This window comes from Oryzias latipes, chromosome 24 (genome assembly GCF_053564925.1).
Source record: "Oryzias latipes strain Hd-rR chromosome 24, Olatipes_Hd-rR_3.1".
Lineage (NCBI taxonomy): Eukaryota > Metazoa > Chordata > Actinopteri > Beloniformes > Adrianichthyidae > Oryzias > Oryzias latipes.
This window is the reverse complement of record NC_136260.1, coordinates 5734517-5762510: the sequence shown is the minus strand read 5'-3', so window position 1 is coordinate 5762510 and position 27994 is coordinate 5734517. Positions and strand designations below refer to the sequence as shown.

The 27994-nt window shown below is 42.9% G+C and overlaps 2 protein-coding genes across 4 annotated transcripts in view; one reads left to right on the top strand and one right to left on the bottom strand.

Annotated features, from left to right (window-relative positions):
• Positions 1-27994, bottom strand: part of clu (clusterin) — a 71988-nt gene that overhangs the window by 15805 nt on the left and 28189 nt on the right. The window lies entirely within an intron of this gene.
• On the top strand, positions 668-26507 carry scara3 (scavenger receptor class A, member 3). 2 transcript variants are annotated; one of them, XM_004083965.5, is made up of 12 exons: positions 668-918; positions 9975-10010; positions 10318-10362; positions 11290-11409; positions 18501-18581; positions 20492-20610; positions 20699-20943; positions 22572-22791; positions 23862-23950; positions 24049-24241; positions 25149-25326; positions 25443-26507. In XM_004083965.5, exons 1-12 carry the CDS (start codon positions 912-914, stop codon positions 25934-25936), a joined length of 1827 nt encoding a protein of 608 aa, XP_004084013.1. In that variant the 5' UTR covers positions 668-911; the 3' UTR covers positions 25937-26507. The 2 variants fall into 2 exon arrangements, with proteins under 2 accessions (XP_004084013.1, XP_078799368.1); XM_078943242.1 differs by lacking the exon at positions 18501-18581 and having other exon boundaries at positions 697-918.

Sequence of the window (27994 nt, the reverse complement as noted above, 5' to 3'; positions counted from 1 at the left end):
CATGGTAGGGAGAACACGTCAAAGTAAGGGTGGGGTCATCTAAGACAAGGGTTATACAGCCAATGGTAAGGACCTGCAACAGACTATTAATCTGTTCAGGGCGTATGCCACCATCACCCAGCAGTATAGATAGGCTCCAGCAACAACGTGACTTCAAAAGGGATTCAGCAGGTTTTGATAGATGCATGCTACCATCTCTTTAGAAATCAAATTCACGATTGAAAAGCTCTTTCTTTTCTGCAGAGCCTGTTTTCCATCAACTGGACTCTCAAATCCACAGATTCCACATTCAGGTTCACCTCGACGGATCAAATGACACAGAGAGCAGCCGTCCAGCTGCAGATGTGCCAGCGCCTGGCCGGATGTGAGTTGCTGTGAGAATCACACCTGCTGTCCCAGGGCTGCGAGCTGGAACTCCAGCTTTCACACGTCTGCATGTCCGAGGCCTTTTCCTGCTCCACAGGCTGAGGCTGCAGATATTCAAGGTGCTCAGCCCACACTGTTCAGACATTTGGTAGCAATTAGTCCCAGTCCAGAACACACGGAGACTCCAAACTTCACTCTTCCTCCCCTTTCTTTCTTTATCCCCCCCCCCAAAAATCCCATGTCCCCTTTCCAGCCCCTCCCTCATTTTCCACTTCCTTTGTTCCCCCTCCCATCTCTGACTGTTCTGTCTCTCCTCTGCACATGGTTTCTGGCTGCTGAGCCTTTCTCAGCTTCAGAGCTGCACGCAAACCCAAGCTCAGACCGTCAAAGACGCTCCCCGCCTTCTGAGCTCCAGATGAGTCCGTTCCTGCTGTTTTCCCTCACTGCTGTCAGACATTAGAGGCTGTCAGGACACAAATGAGCATCTTCACTGTGTGGGACAGAGAGAAGACGAAGGCTGCAGAAACCGTCCAGGGAAGTACACCATGAAAGGTAAGAACCTCTCTGGAGCTAGTGACTTTAGACACCTGTCTGTTTGTGGAGAACCGTGACCGCCACCTGCAGCCGGCCGGCGCCGGCGGTTCTGAGTCCTCAGGGTTCAGGCTTGTCGTTGTTGGACGTCAGACTTTCAAAGCTCTGCCTTGTTCCCACAGATAGTTTCACAGATAGAGTTGATCTTTGCCAAACCCAGCACTCATTGGGGGGGCGTCCTGCATGTGTGATGGAGCTGTTAGAGGAGAACAGGAATGCAGTGGAGGATTCTACTTGCTGCTTCTGAATTCAAACAATGACTGTATTATGTAAAAGAAACAGAGAAATAAGAATTGAGTTAAAGTTCTGTTTAAACTTGACAGTTTTATTATGAAAAAGTGATTAGCATAAGACCAGTCTTAGCAAATAGTATTCTGTTTAAGTGTACGCAAGTAAACTTAGTCTATACTAAAGGTGAGGCAGTATACATGTTACCAGACATTATAAATTACATGTGTGACTCTGTTCTACATTAGTGTGACGTAGCATTAAAAGCAGTAAAAATAAAAAGTAAAAAAGAATCAGAACTGTTTTCACTCTGAGACCAGTTTAGAAAGTCACTTTCTTGAAAACAACACTTGAATGTGTTTGCAGCCTGAAACTATGAAGCTTCTCTGGTGTGATCGATCCCCCAACAGCAGCTGGGAGAGGCTCCAGCAACCCCATGACCCGTAACCCTTGTGCTATCCAAGGCACATTAATGTTGGGAGTGGGGTTCTTTAATGATTTGTGATCTTCACTGGTGTCCATGGATTACATGAAATCTTTCCATCTTTATCCACCTTTGTCATGGTAGGGAGAACACGTCAATGTAAGGGTGGGGTCATCTGGACCCCATAGGATAGCACAAGGTTTAAGGAATAGAGCAGGTTTGGAAGATAGATGGATGAATGAAAAGACTGCTCAGCGTCCCCTTCTGTGCTGGCTTATAGATTGGACCATTCTGACTAAACCTGCTTTATTTCAGAGCAGCTAAACTGAAGCCTGAAGACCTGCAGTTATTTTAGTTTGTTCACCTTAACAACACTCAGATGCAAGGCTGTTGTGTGTGACGTCTTGGTCAGTCCATCCACTCACCTGCCAATCAAAGAGGAATTCATATTATCATAACTTTGTGATGCACACATTTAAACCGGCAAATTCAAACAGTTGTTATGAACAGAAATTCCTTGCACCTGGAGTTGTTTCTCCTGTAAAATGTGACTTTGCAAGATGACGGTCAGTGGAGAATTGCCTCCCTTTGCAACCATCCCCTTGTGGTCTTTAAAGGAACTGCAACAAATCAAAGACTGACTGTTTAGTTTTACGTTCAAACTGTAAAATGAAATTTAAAATGAATTTTTCCTTTCTATTTGGTTTTATCAGCCAGGCTTTTTGGAGAAGTGTAAACATACTCCTCCATGTCTTGATCCAGATTTTTCGTTGTGGCTGAATTTCCCACTAAAACAGTTGAAGACTCAGAATTGACATCTGTGCATCACATCCTGCCTGTAAGCTTGTTTGTGTTTTACTCTGCCTCTGATTGGTCGCATCAGATCAAACAATATACTGGGTTATCAACAGCATTTGTTTGAATACTTCCATCCATGCCTGTCACGGCTGTTCCCTTCTATCTCTATATAAATTCAAAAATGATTTTTTTGTTAATTTTTAATCAGTTTAAGACAAAGTTTAAATTTTTACATCTACAATTGCATGTTTAAAAGTAAAGATTAGGCCTTAAAACATTTATATAAATAGTTTCCAGTTTTGGATTATCCCAAAACTGGTGTCCTGAACTGTGTGTTTGTTTTTAAGACCAAAAAATATCTTTCAGGTTATGGAATTTATGTATTTATTAATACTCATGTATTCAGGTACGTCAACAGGCTGAAGCCCACGAATAGGCGAATCTACACACTAAAATCACAAAATGTTCATATAAATATACCAAATAAATATATAAAAAAAAATATTGCGTAACTCCAGAGTTGATTGTAAACAATCTGAGTCCGTTTGGATCAAACAGAGCAGAGATAACGCACGTCAACTCTCAGGTCACATCGACACCACAGAGCAACGCTGTGAACTCACAGGCTGAGAGGAACAGATGCGGTTCTGGTTAATGTGGTTTCCAGCTCTGCTCACTCAGAGTGAAACATGGTGCCTCATGCATTCCTATCAAAGCTGGAGGGAGGGGGGGCTGAACGCCGGGGTGGGGGTGGGGGGCAGGAGACAGGTGAACGGTGGGCAAAAAAGAGGGAAAAAAGAAAACATTTATGTGGATTCAGTCAGAGTCCTTTTTGCAAGGTTTTTAGTCTTTTCAACACCTAACATAAACAATTATTTAAATCAACATATTTGAAACTTTAACCCTTGTGCTATCCTTGGCACTTTAACACTGGGAGTTGGGTCATCTAGACCCACTAGACAGTGCTCTGAACCTTTTTTCTTCAATGATTTGTGATCTTCACTGGTGTCCATGGATTACATGAAATCTTTCCACCTTTATCCACCTTTGTCATGGTAGGGAGAACACGTCAATGGAAGGGTGGGGTCATCTAAGATAGCACAAGGGCTAAGAGACGAAAAAAAACTAAATATGAAATGAGGCAAAGAGCCACGGTACCCATATTTTCACGACCTCATGGCGCAGTTTCAGTTATTGATGCTTTTTCAGTATCTGACATATACAGAAGGTGTTAGGTTTTAGGGCGCGGGCACGTCAACACATACCGGTAATACATGCATGCTAGTGTGTGTTTAAAAAAGACAGCGGGAGCAAAACTGAGTTGGTTGGTTGTTATTTTGTGTTTTTTCAGTCATCAATCAGCATCCAAAAAATCCATCAAAGTCCTCATCTTCTGTATTCTGTATCAGCTGGGCTGAATGTCTATCAAGCACTCCAGGTTCCCTTTCATAATTGTCAGAGACCGTCTCTTCATCAATGATGCCGGCTTTTCTGCACTTCGAAAGCAATACGAGCAGACAAGTCAGCCTACGTTTCTACCCTGAACTCCTTCAGTCAAGTCGGTCTCAGGCATCCTCGCATTATTTCCGCAGAAACTGCGCTGCGTCATCTTGACTTGTTGGAGTGCGTTTCCCAGCTTCCTCCACTCGCGAACCACAGATTCATTCATCTTGAATTCTCTCACAGCTGCTCGATTCCCATGTTCCTCTGCGTAGCTGATAGCTCGCAGTTTAAACTGTGCTTTATAATCATGTCTCTTTGCAGGCGGCATTTTCAGGGTTTCCAAAACGATGCCGTTCTGTATCATGCACATTCCTGCACGTTTGTACTATCGGGGGGGTGGGGGTTGTCTTCCTTTTTTTTTTTTCATTCATTTTTTTCCGTTTTCTTTAAATACGGTAGATAGAAAATATGGTAAGAGGCAAAGAAACACATTCTTATTAGCCGATAACCGCATGCAGCTCAAGAGCTGCGTGTTCGCCACCCCTTTACCAGACATCATAGCTGGTTTCGCATGGAGTTAACTCTTTTTGTTTTGTAAATTTTCTGCATGAATAACCTGCTACTATGCTAGCTCGTGTTAAGCTTCTCTTTAGCTGTCTCACACTTTTACAATACTGTGGAGAATGTTTTGCTAATCATTTGGAATCAGTGGATTTGTTCAGATGTGCTCCTGACAACCAGAGAAAAAAGGTTTTTCTTTTTTTTTATATATCCACCAAAAACTGCAATTCCCAGATCCCCTTCACCTCTGGGATCACTGAAAAGCCCCAAATGTCCTCTGTAGATACCAAAAGGAGTTCACTCAGTAGTAAGCATTGGTTGGGAGATAAGTAGGTTTAGAAATGGCCTCTATAGATGACATAAACTAATGAGTTGGTTCTCTGGAGGATGAAGGGGACCAACTTATATACATATACTTATATTGATGTGTACAAAGTGAGTACTCTTAGTAGGATACCTTCATTGACGGTGGCACACCATGCAAAGTTTGGTGCCAAGTTTTAAGGATATCCAGAAACATTTAAACCTTTGCATCATTTTTGGCCCATTCATTTCAATATTATATGTAACTACTTGGAAGGCACAGAATGCTTTTCGAATCTCAGTCCCTTCCTGCCCAGGAACACTTGGGCAATCATACTGGAAAAAGGTCGACCTCTCTGCCTCTGAGTGACAGCTGGTCTGCAGGGTTGAATTCCGTAGAGGAAGTGGTCCTTCAGACCATGGAGCCAAGCTCTCACTGGAGATGTTTAAAGCTGCGATGAAGCTGCATTTCCATGTCTGAGTACTGGGTTCTGAGTGGCAGGGTGGAGCGCCCTTTTGTGTTATGATTGAGTCACTTCCTCAGCTGGAGTTTGAGTGGGTGGAGCTAGAGAATAAGCAGCGGATAAGTGCAGAGTCAGCAGCTTTGCAGACTTTGCTGAGGACTGTTGTGGTGAAACAGAGTTTGAAGGTGAAACTCTCTTTACCCTTAACCAGTCTGTCCATGTTCCCACCCTCCTCTACAGGCAGGCAGGTCATCAGTGAGTGGTTAGGACGACAACCGCAAAAAGCAAAGCACGCTAACTTATCAGTGCTAAAAGTAGCTGTAGCCTTTCCTAAAAGTCTCCAAATGATGTGGTGTGAGATCTCAGCTATACTAGTAAAGACCTTTTTGTGATACAGAAAGATGTGACTGAAATAAGTCCATAATCTTTGGCGGTTAGGCTCTGGGTCGATGATCTCTTGCGTGTTTGGGATGAACTCGGACCGTAGAGATATGAACAGAGCCTAGACGCTGATGATGGTTGGAGGCCAGACCATGACAAAGCATCATTCCAGTTGGAGAACAGGGTGGAGGAGAGTGCATAAACGGTAAACCATTCATGAATTTAGAGGATAAAATGTGATAGAAGGGAAGAGAAGGTGGGTTATGCGGCTGTTGGGTCAAAGTGAAGGCCTGATTGATGTGGCGTGTAGAGTGACAGGGTACCTGGAAGTGAGGTAGATCTTCCTTATTCAAACGGCACCAAAGCTTCACTTGCATAGGAGGGTCTTGTTTATTTGATTGTTAAAGCCATCTGTGCCGGACAGCAGAAATATGGTGACAAGGAAAGTATGGAAAAATCCCTAAAATGTTGGCTAATACCAACAAGTCTTCTTCTGTTGACTCGGGTTTTTTCCCATCATAATTGTGTCCCTTGTTAATTCCAACTTGGTTCTCACAATGTTGCTTGTAAAGAGAAACCCACTTCACTCTGTTGCTCCAGACTTCCATCCACTTTCATCCACGTTCACCTTCGTATCAACATCTCCAAAGAAGTTGATCCGTTTATCACTAGTCGCGTTTTTGGGTTGCTGGTCTGAAAGTTGATAAACGTGTTAAAATGACAGCCTCACATGGGGATTGGGGGGTCTCCCTTTAAAATAAGGTCCAAAGATTGTTTGTCTGGGAAGAGTTCAGAGCGGAACTCCCATTCCTCAACATTGAGATCTGGTTTGGACATCTGGCAAAAAGAAAGACACCTGGACCACTACCAAGTCCCGGAGGAGCCCCCACAGTGGTCCACGACACCTCTGGGGGGTCTGAGAGATGGAGGTCTTCCTCACTGTAGTTGTTTCAGTGAAGTATTTACAGTACTTCACAGAAGAACAAAACTGAAGAAACATCACAAACTAAAGAACATTATTACGGTGTATATTTAAAAGGGTGGGAGGTGAAAAAATGTTGATTCTTTCAGACAAAGCTTTCATTTTTTGATTAAATTGCTGAGTCACCTAGGTGGGGCTGCTGTCAGACGGGCTGAGTTCTGCTTTATGTTGGTTAAACAGCTCGGCTGCCTTTGGCTTGCTTTGTTTCCTCAAAAAGCCATAAAAATGTTAGCAGAGAAACATGAAAGCGCAAAAGAGCAGAGGAGTGAGAGCTGTGAAGCTGGCAGATACTTGAAGGCAAACACTGACTGTGAGGTTTTATGTCCCAACTTCCAGCAAGTCATGTGCTGACACTTAAACATTTCAATATGAGCAGATTGGGACCGCAGAGTCCAGAACATAACTGGAGTTCGGTTCCTGCCCTACAGATGCATGTTAATGAGAGTGGGAAAGAATTTAAATGGACTTTAAGGCTGATTTTAGGCTTGAAAAGTTTCCAGCTCTGCCACAAACCTCCAGGCTGTTTCATTTTGCCTCTTAGCCTCATGGAATCAGAACAGAATAAGCTGTAGCCACAATATTTGGTAGTGTCTCATGCACTCAGACACGATGCATGGGGGAGGAGTCTGTTGAGTTTCTTTTACGTGTTTAATGTGAAACTTGTGCGGGGATTATTCTACTCACATTTTACCCTCTTCAGATCTACAACTTCCTGTCAGAATGAAACTGATACTGTTTTTAGATTGTCCGAGATCATGGAGGTTTGTGGAGAGGAGCGGCTACATCGCAGGCGGAGCTTGGGTGTGTCTTCCAGCTCCCTTGAGGCTCGTACGGCCTCAAAATGGAATATACCATTGTTGAGCATCCGAAAGTTCAAGGTGCATGGGGTATGGCATTCATTGATTAAAAAATAGTGGTCAGAGTTGGATTTGCCTTGTTTCCGCTGTAAACTTCACAGTGAGTGGCACGTCAACAGTGTCACCCACCTGTCATGCACCTCTGCTCATAGTTTGCTCACTCGTTCCTGCGTTCTTCGAGTCTAATTGTCCGTGGTTCTGTCCCCGTCCACATCTCTGCCTTCGGTCTCATCTGTTGTCAAACTTCGATCTTTGACCTCATCATTGTAAGTCTTCCTGATACTGGACTTTTCCAGTCGGCAGCCAGGCTTCTTTCACCCTTGTGCTATCTTGTGGGTCCAGATGACCCCACTGCCAACGTTAACGTGCCAGATGTCCACTGGACCCCACAAGATAGCACAAGGGTTGAATACCGATGTTGCTAAACCAAGTTTCTGTTCTCATCACTGAGTTCTCATGTTGTTCTACCAGTATCTTTATCATCAAAACTTAAGCTACTATATTTCCCCTGGACTACAAACTTAGTCTTGTGGAACTACAACGTTTACTTCTTGTTTGGATTCCAAACTCTTTTATCTACTCCATATTTACAAGAAACCACACTTTTTCACGTTTTCCATGGAGTCTTGAAAATTCCCACATAATGACAGAATAAGGCATCATAACAATTGGATGATCTGCATTTCTGTAGACAGCATTAACCCTTGTGCTATCCTAGGCAATTCAACGTTGGGCGTTGGGTCATCTAGACCCACTAGACAGTACTCTGAACCTTTTTTCGTCAATGATTTGTGATCTTCTAAGAAATCACAAGGGTTAATGTAAGGTTTGCTTGGCCCCTAACTTATTAGTGGGGTCATCTTTTTAAAGGCATAATACAAAAAAGCAGAGGAGGGTGACATGTTTTTAATAACTTCTGATGACCAATAATGCCATATTTTGTGGAATTTATCCCATAGCAAAAAACCTTACTAGCAGTAAACATGTCCCACAAAAAAGTCTGTCAACCCTCATTCTTTCTTTGAGTTTAACAGATAGAAAGACTGAGTTCTCCACCTAAAACCTTGCAGGTGGCCTTCATTAGGAACAGCTCTACTGTTCTGGTCTTGTTCTGGTTTTTGGAAAGTTGTCCAAGAAAGTGGATTAAAGAGGTTTTTAGTTTTTTTCTCCAACATTATTCAATAGAAACACGAAAGGGTGAGACTACATGGAGACACAGCATAATAAACAGCATTTCCGAGTATGTCTTTACACAAATTGTGAATCAGGAACGGATGAAACAATGCTGTTTGAAAAAGCTTGTAGTTGTTGTGCCAGAAGCTACAATCCACTTGCGGACAAATAGATTTATGTACGTCTTTATTTTTCCTCGTTGGAGCTGGCATCAGGATCTAAACTGTACAGCTGGATGGCTCCAATATTGTTGTTACACTGGTAATGTTAGGTTCGCCGTGTGAGGGGCTGTAAGCTAGAGGGAGAACAGAAGACATGATGGGAAATTAAGTCAGGTGAATTTCTAAAGAAGTCCTGCAACTCCACAGAAACTACATCTTAAAAACGACACAGGACTGGAGAACTGCCCAGCATTCCCCCCGCCTTCACGCGATAGTTGCTGGGATAGGCTCCAGCATCTTTGTGAGCAGGAACAATAGAAATATAGAAGATGAATGACTGATTTCTGTAACTTTCTGAGAAAAGAATACCTTTTTGATTTTTAAGAAGGAGAAACCTTGCTGGTTTCCTTTTCCATTTTCTGAAGTTCCTGTTGGTTGGGACTGTGCAGACCATCTGTTTTCCGTCCCAGTCATGGTTACGTAAGGGGGAGTGTTTACTGACTCTCAGACCTGAGCTCAGCTGCTCCACTGACACATGTAAACATTCGCCTCGCTCCAAACTTTCCAACCTTCACTTTGGCTGCCGTTGCAGACACACTGTGAAATTCATCGTCCTTGTTTTGGTTTGAACTTTCCTCAAATTTGAGCTTTCTCATGCCATGCGGTTCCAGTGACCTCACTTCCTGCCTAATTGAGATACTTAAAGGTTTCTGGTGAAACTGTTTAACGTGCACGAGCAGCAGCTGTGAACAAACACAACCTGCTTCTGTTAGTAAAATAGACTCATTAAAACTGTTTCTGAAGAAGGTTATATCGATCCTGGGTAAGTTCTTGAGAATTGTGTTGAAGCTCACTATAGCTTAATGCAGGGGTTGGTCAAACACCTAAAGGTCTGCATTCAGCTGACTGTCTGATGATCTTATCCTGGGTGGGAGTTTTTCTTTTTCCTCTGCAGTTTAGCCTCATCTTTCCAGGGCGTCACCCTGAACTCCAGCAGTGTCTCAGGTGTGGATGGTGTTTGAAACCTCAGCTGCAGCAGCTATGAAAACATCAGGTTGAACGTAATGTGGGAGAATTACGGCAAATTGGCGGTTTTATTCGGGCTCTCAGGTTTTATTTCACCAGAGGGATTCCAAAAGTCCAAGAAGAAAAACACAAACCAACAGCTGCTCCTTCTCTGTGCCTGCGAAAAAATAAAACAAGACATTTTTCTAAATTTCCTTTTTCCCTTTTCTTTGATAGACAACTATGATGGATATGAGAACCAACTCTTTAAAGGTAAAGATCTTAATGATCCTATAATAATCTATAATATAATCTCTATAATTTTATAATTTCTGTCTCTGTTTTTTGTTGTTGTCATGTCTTCTAGAAAAGAAAATCACTGTTTGACAAGTAAAAAAAAACAAAATAAAAAGTCAGAGCAGCAAGTTACTTTTAAAAGCAGTTTAGAAATGCTTTTATAAATACAAAAGTAGTTGTGTTGTTGTGTTTATATGTAAAAAAAGAACAAATCAGTTATTTTTGTCACTTTTGTCATGTAAACAGAAGGACAATAAGAGTTAGAGGTTCTGTTTTTCTCCAGATGAGGACTTCACTGTGGAGGAGGAGGAGATACCTTCATTTAGAGGTAATGTTCCCGTCCGTCCGTCCCTCCCTCCCTCCCTCCCTCCCTCTCTCCATCCATCCATCCATCCATCCATCCATCCATCCATCCATCCATCCATCCATCCATCTATCTATCTATCTATCTATCTATCTATCTATCTATCTATCTATCTATCTATCTATCTATCTATCTATCTATCTATCTATCTATCTATCTATCTATCTATCTATCTATCTATCTATCTATCTATCTATCTATCTATCTATCTATCTATCTATCTATCTATCTATCTATCTATCTATCTATCTATCTATCTATCTATCTATCTATCTGCTGGTAATTTATAAAAACACTTCTTCCTGTGACGAACCATCTAACCTTGTTTCTGGTTGCTGGTTCGAATCTTGCTGGGTGGACGTTCTCAGTCATGTTCTCCATCCATACAGAGGGGGATCTAGGATCCATTGCTACTACACAGTCTAATGTAGACCTTGCTTGTGTGTGTGTGGGGGGGGTGTTCATTCTGTTGCATCATTGCAGATAAACAGACTCACCTCAACACATACCTCAGGTATGGAAAAATCTGGCTAAACTGCGTGCAGCTCTGATGTAAGCGTGATATGTGTCCAGGTGTAAATGAGTTTGGCTGTTTGTGTTCATTTGTGTGTCTCTACATTGACCTGTTCATGACGGTTTGTGCGGTTACTTTTCTCATTTTTGCTGATTTGTTTATTGTTTTTGTTTGGATGAGTATTCAAGTCTGTCTAATCCAAAATTTCCAAGGAACAAACAACATAATAAATGAAAGTGTGCACAAATGATCTTTTTCTTCAGATGCAAAGTGGGTTTATACAAATTTACCCATCATCGATGGCAGAATTGTGGTTGTGACAGTGAAATCTGCTGGACAAGATAAGCTAAGTGAAGGGCATGTTTCTCTGTCTTCAGGTCGTTCTCGAGGTGGATGTGTGAGATGCCAGCAGAGCCGCTCCCTCCACCTGGCTGTGAAAGTCTTGTACGGATTTGTTGCTTTCCTCATCATCATAGTTGCAGTGCTCGCCTCACTCGGTGAGAAATCTTCTCAAATATTTCCTCCAGCGCCTCATAGGTCTTGTGGATTGCAGTGAACCTTGACTGTGTGAAGCTTCAGCTCTGTGCACGTGATGAAAATCCTCAGAACTTCATGAATCCTTTGTGGTTTTCCACATTCAGGATCTGTGTCCACATTCCTCGTGACAGCTGCTCAGCATCGACAGATGGTTTTCACATTAACAACACTTAACTCGAGCTGGAAGCAGTAAATCTTTAGGCTTTATTGTTGTTCGTGGTCCTCAGTGGGAGGCTGAGTCATCCAAAGTCCTACAAAATACAAATCTGTTTTCAGGCCCTCTGTGCCAAAACATTCAGGTTTATTTTTAGCATGATTTCAACTGTGTGGGCATTTACTGTAACTTTAATACATGCTTTTATCTTGCATTTACGGGCACATTTGGTTTATTTTAGTAACACTATTGGTGTTTGAAACATGACCAAAAAATACTTTACATTTTTAAAAAGTTCTTATAAACCTGTGAACCCTTTAACAACGAAAATGTCACTGCTGAGACCTGAAAAACACATTCTTGTACCCGCCACCTCTTTGTTGATGTGAATCAACGGATTCTGACCGATATGCAACACATTACTTTTTTTTTTCTTTTTTTAACTTGTCCTGTCCAACAGCTGGGCAAACAGATGAGAGCTGAAGGCCTCTTGTGTTGGACATGTCTTACTTTAACAACAGGGGTTATGAATCTTCTGACAAACCAGAGGTATGTCTGAATAATCGAGACCAAAATTTATTTATTTTAATCGTATTTAAAAATAATTTGTGTTGGACTAGACGGAAAAGGAAAGGAAGGAAGAAGAGAGAGGGATGTTAGAGAGAGGGGGGATAGGAGGGTGATTATGGGGGGGGGGGGGGGGGGGGTTAAAACCAGGAAGCAGCATAAAGCAACACGCTACTGGATGTTTATCACTACCGTCAGGTTCAGATGTCATACAAATCTAGAAGGGGCGAGGCCTGTCCACACACACACTAAAATGTAATAAACCTGTTGGCTGCAAAAATTTCCACATGTTAACATGTACACAATACAGATAGTGTTCACACACGCACACTTATGCCTTCAAAACAACTAGTGTGAGATATTTCATTCAATCACGCAAACTATTAGTGCAAAGGTGAGCTAACACCTGTGCTCAGGTGAGTGTTTATGTTCCTCTAAAATGGATGAAGGAATGTAAAAAGAAGGAGGGAGAGTGCCCAGCCATCCCCACACCAAGACCCCGCCGCAGCAGCTGCTGCAGCCAGAACCCCCCAACGCCACACGGCAGCAGGTAGAGAACAACCGCCCCCCCCCCCCCCCCCCCCCCCGGGTGATCACATCTGCCACCCAGGCCAGGGCCAGCAGGACCGCCACGTGGTCCCCAGAGCCAGAGAGCAGGGAGGCACGGGGGTAAAGAGAGTGCTGCTCCAGCACAACCAAGAGAGCAGCCCCCCCGCCGCGCACGGAGGGTCCAACGCAGGGCCCCGCTCAGAAGAGTGCCCACAGCCCTAGACGAGCACCTCATCACCACCCAGGAGTTCTGGGCATCCCCCCACCCCAACCCCAGGTACGAGACAGGTCCCCCCAAGGGAGACCCGCCCCCGCGCTCCAGGCAGCCACCCACCCGGCAGCCACACACCGGCCCATGGTTGGTCCAGGAAGGAGCAAGGCAGGGGCCAGCCGCCCCCGCCCAGGAGGAGGGCACCCAGGAGTAGAGGGGGTCCACAAGAGGTGTTGTGAACATGGCCCGACCAGGGTCGCCCACAGTTGGAAATTCGGCGAGGCCCAGCGCTCAGGGGCAAGGACCAGAACCCACACCACAGGGACTCGGACACCCCTCAGCTCAGGTTGTAGTCAGTGTAAACGGCAACAGGAAGTGAACTGGAACCAAGATATACCTTTAAAATATTAGAGAACTAACAGCAGAGACAGTGCATCCTTCTAAATGGTGCTGTAACGATCCTGATGTTTATTGATTTTTTTTTTAGAAATAACAGAGAGGATGGTCAATACCATCATCGTCCTATTGCAACAAAACAGCTCCTGCTCCAGAGGTGCTGGGATCCATCTCCAACTTAAAAGGGCATTTAAAGTCAGGGGCTGCCAGAACGGGGGCGCAGCTTAGAAGAGCTTTCACAGTTTCAAATGCATATTGACATTGAGCTGACCAAAAGAATTGGATTTTTTTTACTGGTTAAACTAGTTACAGGGCTTACAATATCTGAAAAAATTATGACAAAAACCATGATAGTAGCCAGCCAGTAATTGGTCTGAATGTTTTTTAGATGTGAGAAAGACTGCTCACATGCAGACGTGTAGCCAAACACACACTCACGCTACAGTGAGTGACGGGTTGTGTGTTTTAAGTTATGACAATGTGCCCACTACCCCCCCCCCCCCCCTCTTCCTCACACATCCCGCCCCTGCAACTGCGCACTCTTTCTCATAGACGGGAGCGCGCAGTTGCAATTCTCATGTTTCCGGCTGGTACAAACTCTGTGAAATAATAGATAATAGTAAATTGATAGGGCTGGCGCAGATTTATTTTCTGCAAGCACCGATACTACTACGCGCCCCTCTGGCATTGCATCGCGCCGAGAAGGACTGGTCTAAAGAAAAAAGGATTTTATAATTAAAGATTTGTCTCCGAGTCAGATGTGACCATCAAAATAGCCATATATGGCTCGCGAGCCATAGGTTCCCAACCCCTGCTCAAGAAGGTAGCTGACCTCCTGTTTAAGCTGGTTGTACTTGACAGGATTCACACAGTAAGTATGTTGTTTTATTGGGTCATTATCCCCAACGTCAATGTCATGGGAGATCACTGAAGTACGAGTTGGGATATCTGAAAATAGAGAGACATCTTTAATTATCAAACAAATCTCTGTCAGGGTAATACTTAGACAGGGTGCTTACAGAGGATACAGAGGCAACAACGTTCTGCTTACGATCAAAATAGCGTTTCATCATGTTGATATGACATACCCTGGATTTGCTACCTCTGTCGGGAGTACTAACTACATAATCATTTTCATCAGGCTGTTCTTTTACCACATATGGACCGTAAAATGTTGCATGAAGAACAGAGCCAGAAATGGGGAGAAACACAAGAAATTTATCTCCAGCCTGAAATTTTCTAGACACAGCTTTTTTTTAATCAAAATGCTTTTTCCTTTCTTCCTGAGACACTGAAAGTGCATCACATGCCACCTGACGAGCACAGTGCAACCGCTCTCTGAAAGAGCTGACGTAGTCCAAAACATTTGTTTTTGGATCACCTGAATCTGACACAAGTTTGTCTTTCAATAACTTGAAACCTCGAACAGAATGACCAAAAACAAGCTCTGAAGGGCTGAATCCAGTGAAGTCATGTTTGCTCTCACGAGATGTCAGAATCAGAAAAGGAAGCCCTCATCCCAGTCCTTCCAAAATTGCAAACAATATTTTCTAATCATAGACTTCAAGGTCTGATGAAAACGTTCTAGGGCACCTTGTGACTGGGGATGATATGCACTTGACATTCGATGTGTAATGGATAACGTTTTGAGGACTTGACTGAAGATGCGAAATGTGAAGTTTAATCTCTGGTCAGTTTGGATAACCTTTAGCAAGCCAAATGTAGAAAAGAAATTCACAAAGGCCTTCACAATGGTTTTTGCTTTGAGTGTGCACAAAAGTATTGCCTCAGGATAGCGTGTTGTAGCACACGTTAGAGTTGGGATGTACTGATGTCTTGACATAGTTTTGGGTAGGGGACCAACACAATCTAGTATAAGATGTTCAAAGGGTTCCCCAATCACAGGAATGGGGTGCGGGGGAGCAGGTGTAATGTTTTGATTTGGTTTTCCACTCATCTGACACACATGACATGACCGGCAATATGCAGATACATCAGACTTCAAACCTGGCCAAAGGAAATGTCGAAGAATAAGATTAGTCGTTTTCTTAATACCTAAATGACCTGCGGAATCATCATGATCTACCTTAAGGATTTGGGACCGAAACTTCAGTGGAACTACCACTTGTCCAACAACATTCCAACCTTAACAATTGTATGCGGAAACCAGGTACGCACCAACAGACCATTCTTAATGTGGAATAGCAACTTTCTCCTGCTAGAGTTAACAGCAGTAAAACAGTTTGCTAACGAAGGATCATTCTTTTGAGCTTGAATAAATTCCCTCTTGTCTACAGCAAAGGTTAGTGTAACATCCACAAATGACAAGTTATCATTCACATCCTTCTTAGGTTTTTCCCCATCCGATTTAACCAATTCATTTTTTTCTTCTTTGCACAAGAAGGTATCGCACAAATTAAGAACATTACCCATCTTTCACATTTGTGCACGTGTGACAACACAAGAAGGGAATACAAATGAGTTGTCAGCAACAGAAGCATCAGTATTTGGAACTATAGGACTTTCAAGGATTTCAGGAGGAGAAAAAACAGACTTGTGACTGGAACCACAGTTCCCATGTGCGGCGTACCTTTGGGCAAATCTTTTGGCTTCCTTACGCCAGCTGGAGAACTGTTCACACGTGTGGAGGGAAACACAGAGCGATGAGTCGGCACAAATTCATCTGCCAGTACAGCAGCAAGATGTGACTTTCTGGTCATTCAAATAAATAACAATTCTTTCAGGAAGGCAAGATTTAAATTCCTCCAGCAGCACCAATTCCCGAAGCTGAGCAAAATCATCCACTTTTCAAGCAGCACACCATTTATCAAAAAGTACGCTTTTCTCCCTAGCAAACTCCACGTATGTCTTGGTGGCTGATTTTTCACATAGTCTGAACTTTTTTCTGTATGCTTCTGGGACCAATTCATATGCTCTCAATACAGTGGCCTTCACAACGTCATAATCTAAACTTTCATCAATGGACAAAGTAGCACAAACCTCCTGGGCTTTGCCTGTGAATTTGCATTGTAACAATAAACTCCACACATTCCTTGGCCATCCTAAAGTAGCGGCAATACGCTCAAACACGTTGAAATGGGAGTCAACTTCAGTTTTCCCGAAGGAAGGAACGAGAGAAATAGGTTTACTCACATCGAACTGAGGTGAAGCAGCAGGAGATGTCGGGATCACAGAGGCATTGGAAACAGCAGGTGGGTCTTTTCCCAGCTCAAGGGCACGCACACAGGTGCATAAGCTCAACTTGACGACATTTAGATTCAAGATCTATTTCCTTCATCCGGAGGATGACTTTGTGGGGATCCGTGAAGAAGCGTGATTGGGTCAGAGACAACACTTGCATGGGTCACAGGAGCATCTAACCCTGCCTCAAACTTGCCAGAAAATTCAGTGGGTTCTACTGCCTCCGCTGACGTACCATCATCAACCCTGAGCGCACTTTTACTTAATACAGCACTTACAAGCAGCTGAAATGAGCTTCCTCCATAGGTCGCCTGGGCGCTCCCTTAGCGATAGGGTGAGAGCTAGGAGTAGAACCGCTTCTCCTCCACATCGAAAGGAGCCAGTTGAGGTGGCTCGAGCATCTAGTCCGGATGCCCCCTGGACGCCCCTGGAGAGGTGTTCCGGGCATGTCCCACTGGGCGGGGAAAACCCAGGACACGCTGGAGAGACTATGTCTCTCAGCTGGCCTGGGAACGCCTCGGGGTCCCCCCAGAGGAGCTGGAGGAAGTGGCTGGGGTGAGGGAAGTCTGGACATCTTTGCTTAGACTGCTGCCCCCAGATAAGCATAGGAAGATGGATGGATGGATGGATGGATGGATGGACGGATGGATGGATGGATGGATGGATGGATGGATGGATGGATGGATGGATGGATGGCTGGAAGTTGATCTGAAGATCACCGGGGAGACAGATACTCTCCATAATCTCTGCTGTCACCTGAAGAAAACTAAAAATGAGTTCTAAAGATGGCAGGTCATATTTGACTTCCAACTCAACAACACTCTGAAAATAGCGTAATTGGGCGGGGCAACGTGAATCTTTTAACAGCGAAGATGTCGCCGGCGACCCTTAAATAACCCTTGTGCCACTTAGATGACCCCCCCCTTACATTGACGTGTTCTCCCTACCATGACAAAGGTGGATAAAGGTGGAAAGATTTCATGTAATCCATGGACACCAGTGAAGATCACAAATCATTGAAGAAAAAAGTTCAGAGCACTGTCTAGTGGGTCTAGATGACCCAACTCCCAATGTTAAAGTGCCTAGGATAGCACAAGGGTTAACACACTCTTTATCATTCCATTACCTTCCAGCTGTTAGGGCAGTCAACGGGGTTCCAGCAGATTCTGATACAGAGAAAAACGGCACAAGCAACAGTTGCAAAGTTACTATGAATTGAAGAACAGGTCACCCACTTCCCAATCAAAAAATGGAATAAGTTAATTAAATAAAAGTCCAAACCTCTCATAGAAACAAAGCTCTAATTGTATAAAAAATGTTTAACAAATTTTAAAAGGCAGATGATATGAGCAGAGAACGAAAAACACTCTTTTACACATGAATGTAAATACAATCAAGTCCTACAGAGAAATGGAAAAAATGTTTCACAAACAGAACAATTACATTCTTTAGACCTGGATTACATGAGACAGAAAAAGATCTCATGTGGTTCCTGCTCTGTTTTTTTTAGATGTGATGTTCTGTTTTCATGTGAGTCCAGCATAAATTCAGGAATAGATGTAACACGAGATTTCTTCTTCATTCTGTGGCGTAGGCTCATTACTGAGTGTTGCAACAAGATGTTGTGTTTCTTGATACACGTTTCTACTCTTCTACAATAACTGATATGGTGTTGAAATTTTTGTTTCTCTATTAAAAAGCTTACAAACACACAAACACACGCGCAGAGAGAGCAAGACTCTGCAAGAAAACCCACCAAATTTTTAAAGTCTGTCAACTTATTAAAACTAGATGTATTTTACTTGGGTGGTGCAAACTAACCTAACCTTTCATTTCCGGTTCAGCTGAAGTGCTGCAGATCTTCTGAAGCTTTTATTTGTCCCTGTCTTTGGAGTTTTACCATCCAGTGGATCAATGTTTGAACTCCCCAAATCAAGCCACACATGGACATCATGGATGTTGTGTTTTTTCAGTTTTCAGAAAGATGAACTACTTATCTACAGAGGAAACGGTCTGTCAGAGGAAGATCAGCCAGGCTCAGCAAGGAATAGATGGTAAAGAAAAACATTTGTAAACTCAAACTTAAAGTCTCATTCTGATCATCTGTTGATCCTATACAAAGGTGTTCCCAGTCGTCTTCTAATTGCGATTATGCTGTTCTTAGCCAAAATCAAAAGTTGTTTTCTAGGACATATATAGTTTCTGGTTTAGAAATTCACCACTGAGTTGTGGGTGGGACCATTGGTGTGGAGCAACCCCGCCCCCTCTACCCCTCCTTGTTGCAGAGCGGAGCCGGGAGCTTGCAGCCCGCCCAGCATGTTTCTACATTTCTTAAAATGCTTTTTTTCATCTGCTCCTGATTCACTGGTCCTGGATAAGCGGAAGATGGATGGATGGATGGGTTCTCACCTCCTTCCCGTCCCAACTCTCTCAAGCCACCCCTGCCCCTGTGCTCCTGCCCATCGCTCCACCTATCCTCCCACCCATTGTGGGGCAGAGTAAAAGTTTATGGTATTTAAAAGGCAGAGCCCAAGTTAAAGAACTTAACAAAGATTTACCAGCTAATTTGATGAGTTAATTTTAAAAAGGCATGTTTTTAAGTAAAATACTCATCTTTCTTTTTACTGTTGTGGTTTCTGCTTTTCTCAGGATTGTAAACGTTCTGTTTATATTTAAGTGTTGTTATAATAAACTCAGCTAAAATTACATATATTATTACATTTTTTTTTTACGACATTTATGATCAGGTATTTAGATAACTGATCTGCATTTGCGATGTTGATTTCTAAAATAGTTATGTCTATTTTTTTTACATAATAATTAAGCAATTCATCTTTGTCGTGTGCTTTATTAAAACCTAAGGATTCTTAATTCTGTCTGATAAAAGCTAGGAACCGGATATTGATAAATCATGTAATAAAATGGTTACGGTAGAACAGGGGCGGGATTACCATTACTGGATATATCTTTCCTCATGTTAAGTTCTGTTGGCAAAATTTGCTACTTTAATCTGAACAGATCTCAGACTGTGAAAAACCTACGTAATCTTAAAAAAGGTTAACTCAGGTAGTATTCAGACTGGACACATTTGGTCCACTTTAAGTGAACCAGAGTTTGTTTCACCCGATAATCCGGAATAAATATTGCAGTTCCTGGTCCGGGACCTGGAACGCCTCTCGGACCAATCTTCTGAGGTGGGCTTGGTTCATTTCCAATTGGACTGAGCTCCAATTGGACGTGATCCACATTGTTTCTCATTGTTTCCCCGACTATCTAAATGTCATAAACGATTATCAGCGCACCTTCATATCCGACATCTCCTCATCCCTGCATTTTTTAGCATCCTCTGAGTTAAAGTCTCCTCATCAGCAACCACCTTGCAGCGTGCCTCCGGCGTGCCAAAGTAAGAAGCAAAAAGCACAGAGGCGCCTGTCTTTCTCTTTTGGCGAGGTTCAGGACTCGATCCGGAACAAATGATTTTTCTAGTCGGAATACACCTTTAGGTTTCCAATACACCACCCCAAACTGCTGGATTTCCTGCTCTAAGTGCTGCTCAGGTGTGTTTACCTGATCAGAACCTGGAATCACGAATCTAGCCAATTAGCAGCAGGAAGAGCAGGGATCACTGTCCACGGGTGGTGGATGTGGAAGACCACAGTCAAGAAGATCTGAGAACAAAAAACTCCACTCAAGGGGAGACATGAACTTTAAAATGAATTGTTTCGTCAGTTATTTAGGTAAAACAGTTAGTAAAAGGTTTGTTTTCTATTCATCTGTGAATACTTTCACCTATACCAGAAACATCTCAGGACTTCACAAGCTGCTGCTGAAGTGTGTTCTCTTGTGCTGCAGTTCTCACAAAGTTCTGATATTATTAATAAAGCTTAAAAAAGTAAAGTTTAAAAAAAGAAAAGTCTCTCTCTCCCAAATGAAGTCACATTTTCCGTCCTTGTCACGTTTTCAGATCTGAAGTCTTCGTCTAACTCTTCAGGCTGCTTGGATCTGACTTCTTACAGCGAGGAGATCAGCCGCCTGAAGAAGGAGCTTGAAGAAATTCAGAAAATGATGCTGCGACAAGAGCAGGTGTGAGGAGAAACCAAACTCATATTGAAGACACTAACTATTATATGAAAAGAAAAAAAAGTCTTCTCGACTCCCCACCCCCTCTTAGGTCCTGGACCGAGCCTCCCAAACACAGGCCACTACAAGAACTACCAGCAACCAGCTGAAGCAGGAAGTCCAGACCCACCTAGTGTCAATCCGATTACTCAACCAGTCCCTGGAAAGGTGCGTGGATAGGGTGGAAGGCTGGAGGGAGGTGATGGAGGAGACCGAGGAGAAGATGAAGACTCTGACAGAGGATCAGTATCAAGTCAAAGCTACAGCGCAGCAAATCAACACAACAGTGATGCTCAGGTGAGAAAGAAAAAACTGTGAGGGAAACACGGCCCCCGGCCTCACCCCCGCCTGCAGAAAAAGATGCAGTTTCACTTTGAGGTTCCACCTCAACACAAGGTGGCACCAATCTCCTTTTGTAGAAGTATTTTTGGGCTTCGTATGAGGAACAAGTGTTGTAATTTTTGTGGCTGTGCGCTACTTTAAGAAGAAAAAGACTTTACAGTGAGGCGAATAAGTATTAGAACACCCTGTGATTTTTCTCCTACTTAGAAATCATGGAGGGGTCTGACATTTTCATCTTAGCTGCATGTCCTCTGTGAGAGACATCATCCAAACAAATGGGAAAATCGCATTGCATCATTTTTTAAATAATTCATTTGTATGCTACTGTTCCAAATAAGTTATTTGAAGACCTGAGAAAATAATTTTTTTTCACCAGGTTTGCACACACTGCAGGAGATATTTTGGCCCATTTATCCACCCGGATCTTCTGTAGATCAGTCAGATTTCGGGACTGTTGCTGAGAAACATGGAGTTTGAGCTCCATCCAAAGATTTTCTATTGGTTTCAGGTCTGGAGACTGGCTAGGTCACTCCAGGACCTTGATATTCTTCTTACATAGCATCTCCTTGGTTCTCCAGGGTTTGTGCTTTGGGTCATTTTCATGACCCATCTTCAATGATTTAACTGAGGGAAGGATGTTGTTCCCCAAAATCTACCAATACATGGCCCTGGTCATCCTCTCTTTAATACAGTGCAGTCTTCCAGCCCCATGTACAGAAAAACACCCCCATAACATGATGCTACCACCCCCATGCTTCACAGTAGGGAAGGTGTTCTTGGGACGATACTTATCATTCTTCTTCCTCCAAACATTGACTGGAATTAAGACCAAAAGGTTCTGTTTTGATTTCATCTGACCACATGACTTTCTCCCATGACTCCTCTGGATCATCCAAACTGGCAAACTTTAGACGGACCTGGACATGTGCAGGTTTAGGCAGGGGAACCTTCCATGCCATGCATGATTTCAAACCATGACGTCTTAGTGGATTTCCAACAGCAACCTTAGAAACGGTGGTCTGGGCTCTTTCATGGAGCCTGGGGGAGATTGACAGTCATGATTAGCTTCTTCCATTTTCAATTAATCGCTCCAACAGTGAATCTTTTTGCATTTAAAACTTGGCAATTGCCCCGCAGCCCTTTCCAGCCTTGTGGTGGTCTAAAATTTTGGCTCTGGTGTCTTTGGACAGATCTTTGTTCTTGGCCATGTGACTGTACGGGGTAGGCAGGTGTCTTGAGCCCTTCACGGTTTTTTAGGTGAAAGAATTTGCTTGATCACAAAATTCCTTTTTGCCTTACTGTGTTTTGAAACACTGTTCTGCAGATCTGTGCAGGGTGACAGTTTTCTTGGACAGTTTGTAAACTTTGAGGTATCTAAATATAAAAAATTAGGAATGATCTTCAAGAAATAGGAAAAAGAGGCTGTATAAATAAATAGACAGGCACAGTATTGTCTAAGAAGCAAATGTAGTTTCTTGTTATTTAACATTTTATTTGACTAACAGTTTAGAAATCTCTAGGAAATAAGTTTGCTTCTGAGTCGCTGTACCTCACACATCTTCTCCGTTGTTCATGATCTGCAGCAAAGACTGGATAAACGTGCTTCAAAGAAAAGCAGACGAGGATTCTCGGGTTCTGCAGACGTTGACCAGCAGCTGGCAGAACAACAGTCAAGTTCTGAGTGCAATCATGTCCAACACAAGCAGCATCTCACAAAACATGCTCTACCTGCACAGCAACGTCCTCATAGACCAGCAGAGAATCGCCACAACGACTGAGATGTTCTATGACCTGTCACAGCAGGTATGTGCACTTCAAGTGTTTGCACATGAGGAACTGGCATTTTAGGAAATTAAGACAGATAAAAATCAGTCAAGGGCTGCCTACATGGAGGTGTAGTGGTTAGCACTCTTGTCTTACAGCAGGAGGGCCCCGGTTTCAATCCTGGGTGGTTCCTATTTGTGTTTGTTCTCTTCGTGCTTTTATGGGTTTTCTCCAGACACACAGTCAAAAAACATGTTTATTAGGTTAATTGGTGGTTCTAAATGTGTCTCTTAGGTGTGTTCATCTTTGTGTGGCACTGTAACCATCTGGTGACCTTTACCTGAACCTTCACCTAACAGTGGCTGACAAGCTCCAGCAACCCCATGACCCCAAAAGGGATTAAGTCAGTTTAAAAATGTATAGATGGACAATGATCAATTATTTAATTTCTTTTAATATATGAAAATCTAAATATAATTTGGTTGCGGAGTGGTGTGGTGGCTAGCAATGTTTCCACACAGTGAGAAGGTCCTGGTTCTATTCTCACCACTCAGGCTTCCTCCCACAAAACATGCTTCATTGATTGATTGTAGACTTTAAAATTGTCTCTGAATGTTTGACCATTTGATGGACCGTCCAGGTTGAACCCCAACTTTGACCTGAAGTAGCAGGGCAAGACTCCATCTTCATGACCTCTTATGACCCCGCACAGGACAAAGAGAAAGGAAAGATGGGTCGAAATCAAAACAAGTCCATGCAACTTTTTCTTTAGCTTTCCTTCTGTTAAGTTGCTAGCGGGATTTAGCCACTTTTGCTTTATCCCTGACCTTGTTCAGAAAAAAATCTGTTGCCCTACTGCGCCCCCTACTGATCGAAGAAGAAAACGTATAATTTTATCGAATAACTACATCACGGGGACTAGCGGAAATGATGAAAATGACGATTTTCTTTAACCAATTGGTAGTCCTTGATTCATAACTGGGGCTTGTCCTTTATACATTGCTTTTGTCCAGTTGTTTGATCCCTGAAAGATTTTTTTAAGGTGAGATTTTGAAAATATGTGGTTGATCCTAACAAATAAAAACTCCAGATGATGGGATTTTCTGCAGGCGATGAACCTCCAAATGCAGCTTGACAACGTATCCTCATTTATGGATGAACATGAGGAGAACGTGCATGATCTTCATTATCACTCCAGGTATATGCATACAAACTATACTTTTCTTTTTCTTTTTTTGAACATGCAATAAGAGGAAAAAAAGTTCAGATGTAATAATCATTAACCATCCGATTCAGATATTATGAAAACCGGACAGGTGAGCGCTTCTCTGCATTGGATGGCCGTTTGAACTCCATTGAGATGGAGATTGACACCATTTCGGCAAGCATCAATGCCACCGTCATTCATGTCCAGAGCATGTTGAAGTACATCAACATCGAGAGCTCGTCCTGCAAGAGCCGTATGGGAAGGCACACAGAAGACCTGCAGGTGATGACACGCACAGGAACCTTACCATGTACCTCCCGGCTTCAATAGTGATTTAGGGACAATGGTTACTGTTTCTAGAATGGGCTGAGCCAAAAGGTTAAGCTTTCAGTTGACTTGTGAATCTAGATTCCTGCCCTCACTCATAGTCATTGCCTTGGTTCATGATAGAACAAACAAAATTCCAGATGGAATCGGCTAAAACTAGTTTTCATCGATTGTGGTGGGGTGCTCCCTAACCCTTGTGCTATCCTATCACCCCACCCTTACATTGACGTATAATCCCTACCATGACAAAGGTGGATAAAGGTGGAAAGATTTCATGTAATCCATGGACACCAATGAAGATCACAAATCAATGAAGAAAAAAGGTTCAGAGCACTGTCTAGTGGGTCTAATGACCCAACTCCCAATATTAAAGTGCCTAGGATGGCACAAGGGTTAAAGGTAAGTCTTGGAACTAAAGAGGCTTAGGAGTTTCTTTCATTTGGCTACTGGAGGAGTCCCTGTGGAGGCATGGCCCGTGTCTTAATAAACAGCAGAAGATAGATGGATTGCAACGTCTGGAAAGGGTAGTGCTTGTAGTAGTTGTACAGAACTCTAAAAGGTTATGTAATGTTAAATTTGACTATTCTTCCTGATCTTTTTAAAACAACTCAGTTAGTGTGTTTAGAAATGCAACCACAAGGGGGCATCCAGTAGTTTTGAGTGCCTGTCCCAAGTCCGGTTAAGTGCAGAGGCTTGTGCCAGCAAGAGCATCCAATGGTGTTTTCATTTGATCCAAAGTCCAAACTTGCAGCAAAATCTGAATGATTCAAAAATGTGTCCTTTCTGCTGTGGTTTTCTTCTGTCCGATTTCTCGTTTATTCGTGGTTTGTGGTCGTTTATGCTCAAGTTCTCTTTTCTGCAGAGCATGAACAGTACAGTCATGATACTCCTGCAGTCAGCTGATTCATTGAGGGAGCAGAACATGATGCTGAATGTCCGACTCAACATGGACGTAAGGAACCTGTCCATGCTGATGGAAGAGATGAAGCTGGTGGACATTCACCACAGCCAGATTATAAAGAACTTCACCATTTTAAAAGGTGCAGGAGACCTTTCATTGTTTGCTGTTGAGCGATCCATCGAAAGGAACATACATTAAACTTTCAACCTCTGTTTAACTTTCATTGTGAACTCGATCTTTATTTTCTTTCAACAGGTGCTCCAGGACCTCCAGGGCCCAAAGGAAACCGTGGAGAGACTGGCCCAAGAGGAGGCACAGGACTGTCGGGATATAAAGGGGAGAGAGGCCTTGTAGGAATTCGTGGAGCGAGCGGACCGAAGGGTTCTCCTGGTCCTAAAGGTGTACCTGGGCAACCAGGTCCTGTTGGCACCAAAGGTGTGGCAGGACTGAAAGGAGCCAAAGGGTCATTTGGTCCACCAGGCCCAAAAGGTGAAAAGGGCCAGAAAGGGGATATGGGCCCCATTGGTAATGAAGGTGTACCAGGACCCCCCGGGCCCACTGGATTACAAGGCCAAGCAGGATTACCAGGTATTATTGGACCTCCTGGACCAAGGGGAATACCAGGGCCACCAGGGCCACATGGACCTCCTGGAACTCCAGGACCCCCTGGTGCAGTCGAAATAGGAGTGCTGAGTAAGACCCCTCAAATGCACTCTGTGACACCTGGTGTGGACTCTAAGAGACACTAGAGAGAAAAACAGATGTGGACTGTCACCAGCAACAAACTAAATCAAGATTTATTGTTGTGATCAAGGATTAAAGAAACCAAAGCCCTTAATGAACTGTTGCTTCAAATCAAATTCACTCTTTGACTTGAAGTAGAGGGTATTCCATGTGGAAGGATGGAATTAATCGACACAAACATCTTAACATCCGAAGACATGAAAGGTCCGTAAGTCTGAGCCAGTGTTGGGAAATCTGTGGACAGACATTATAGTTGGAGGTCATCATAAAGTAGCAAAGACAGTTTTTGAAAAATCTTTTCAGCATCTCACTTCATAAGAAGAGGTCTGCAGTATTTTTTCAAAGTTTTCTAAATGTCATGTTTTCCTTACATCTACATAAAAACAGACATGTTCTTGCTGAAAAGAGGACCCTTTTGGCTGTTAAAGTGTAGTTTAAAGGCTAGTTTTCAGAGCAGGTACTCTGCAGACAGTTCTGTGAATTGCAGTTTCAATTGAAACATTTTGCTTTGGTTATAAATACATTAGTCATTGTTTTGTATTACTGCAGCTGGCAATAAAGTGAAAAAGTAAAGAAGCCTGTGATTTCTATCAAACTGTGTTGTCTTTCCAATTGCAAAATAGATCTCAAGTTCAACTGACACCCAAAAGCATCACATGGTCGGTGATGCATTGCTTATATGTGGTTCGTGGGAGCCAATACCATGAGATATTTTCTACAGCAGCTTCATGAAACTGCTTGATAAAATGCTTATGAGAAATAAAATTCCATCTTCATCAAGTGCAACATTCTAAGTCAGAAACCCACATTAACACGTTTGAGTGTATTTTCTAAGCATTGCTTAGACGTACATCAAATATCAGATCAGTATCTGATATCTTGGGTTGTCAGATTTTTCAAGGCACCATATAAATTGAATCATTCTGTATCTACCAATGAAAAATTGGATTAACAAGTGGAGATTTCTTGACTTTAATGGTTCTTTTCAGCTGATGTAAAGTATTTTGGAGGTTTACGTCTGCACATGTGTGAACAAAATGCAGAAGGTTATAGACCTAGAGTAGCGTTGTGTATCCTGGACAACTACAAGTTCCTGTAAATTGGTCCCCGTAAGATGCCCGTTGGACATTCGCATAAACTACACGTTGTCTAATTTCTAACAGTCAGCCTAGTTCACCCTTACTTATCCTTATGTTTCATATAAGTGTTTGCTACAATCGGTTGCTAGCGGCATGCCCGTAGAAAAAATATGCATGAATATTTATGCCCTATAGGTTCACCTACAACTTTGATATTTGACCACCTGCTTGCCTCGTACAGGTTTTCCCTTTTTTATTGGCCCGTATCCACCCGTAAGGGCAGCTGTAACTAAGGCATAAATAATACACGTACCTTGGACTATCGTATCTCTTCAACCGTTTATGAAACCAATGGACTGTCAGCTCACTGTGACGCGGAGAAAAGCAGCTTTACCTTGGTGAAGTGTTGCGTACTGGCCCAAAGGTGCTTTTCTCCACATTAGAATCGGCTGATATACGTTGACTGCATAAACACATCCCTGTTGTGAAGAGTTGCATATCGACGCAAAGCTTCTTTGTTTTGACTTGGAATTTCGTTGGAATTACGTTAATTGCACTAATGATTGCAGAATTAACGTCAACGCAGGTGCCAAAGCTCTGGTTTTAAAGGGTTAAGATAAATTTCCAAATATTTGCTGACAATGATTGCTGACCTAAAAGGTGTTTTTTTTCGCTCTTGTTTTTCACGTTGTAACCCTTGTGCTATCCTAGGCACTTTAACATTGGGAGTTGGGTCATCTAGACCCACTAGACAGTGCTCTGAACCTTTTTTCTTCAATGATTTGTGATCTTCACTGGTGTCCATGGATTACATGAAATTTTTCCACCTTTGTCATGGTAGGGAGAACACGTCAATGTAAGGGTGGGGTCATCCAAGATAGCACAAGGGTTTCAATAAAATGTAAAAGCATTTGTACTAAAGTTTGAGCTCCTCTAACAGCTTCTTGGGTCAGGTCTTGCAAATTCAGTCATTAAGTTGGCCAG

Bases quoted from the DNA above. Each gene is read 5' to 3' on its own strand.
- scara3 (XM_004083965.5), top strand. The intron at 22,792-23,861 runs GTATGTGCACTT...GATTTTCTGCAG, and splicing joins TCTATGACCTGTCACAGCAG to GCGATGAACCTCCAAATGCA. The intron at 23,951-24,048 runs GTATATGCATAC...CATCCGATTCAG, and splicing joins GATCTTCATTATCACTCCAG to ATATTATGAAAACCGGACAG.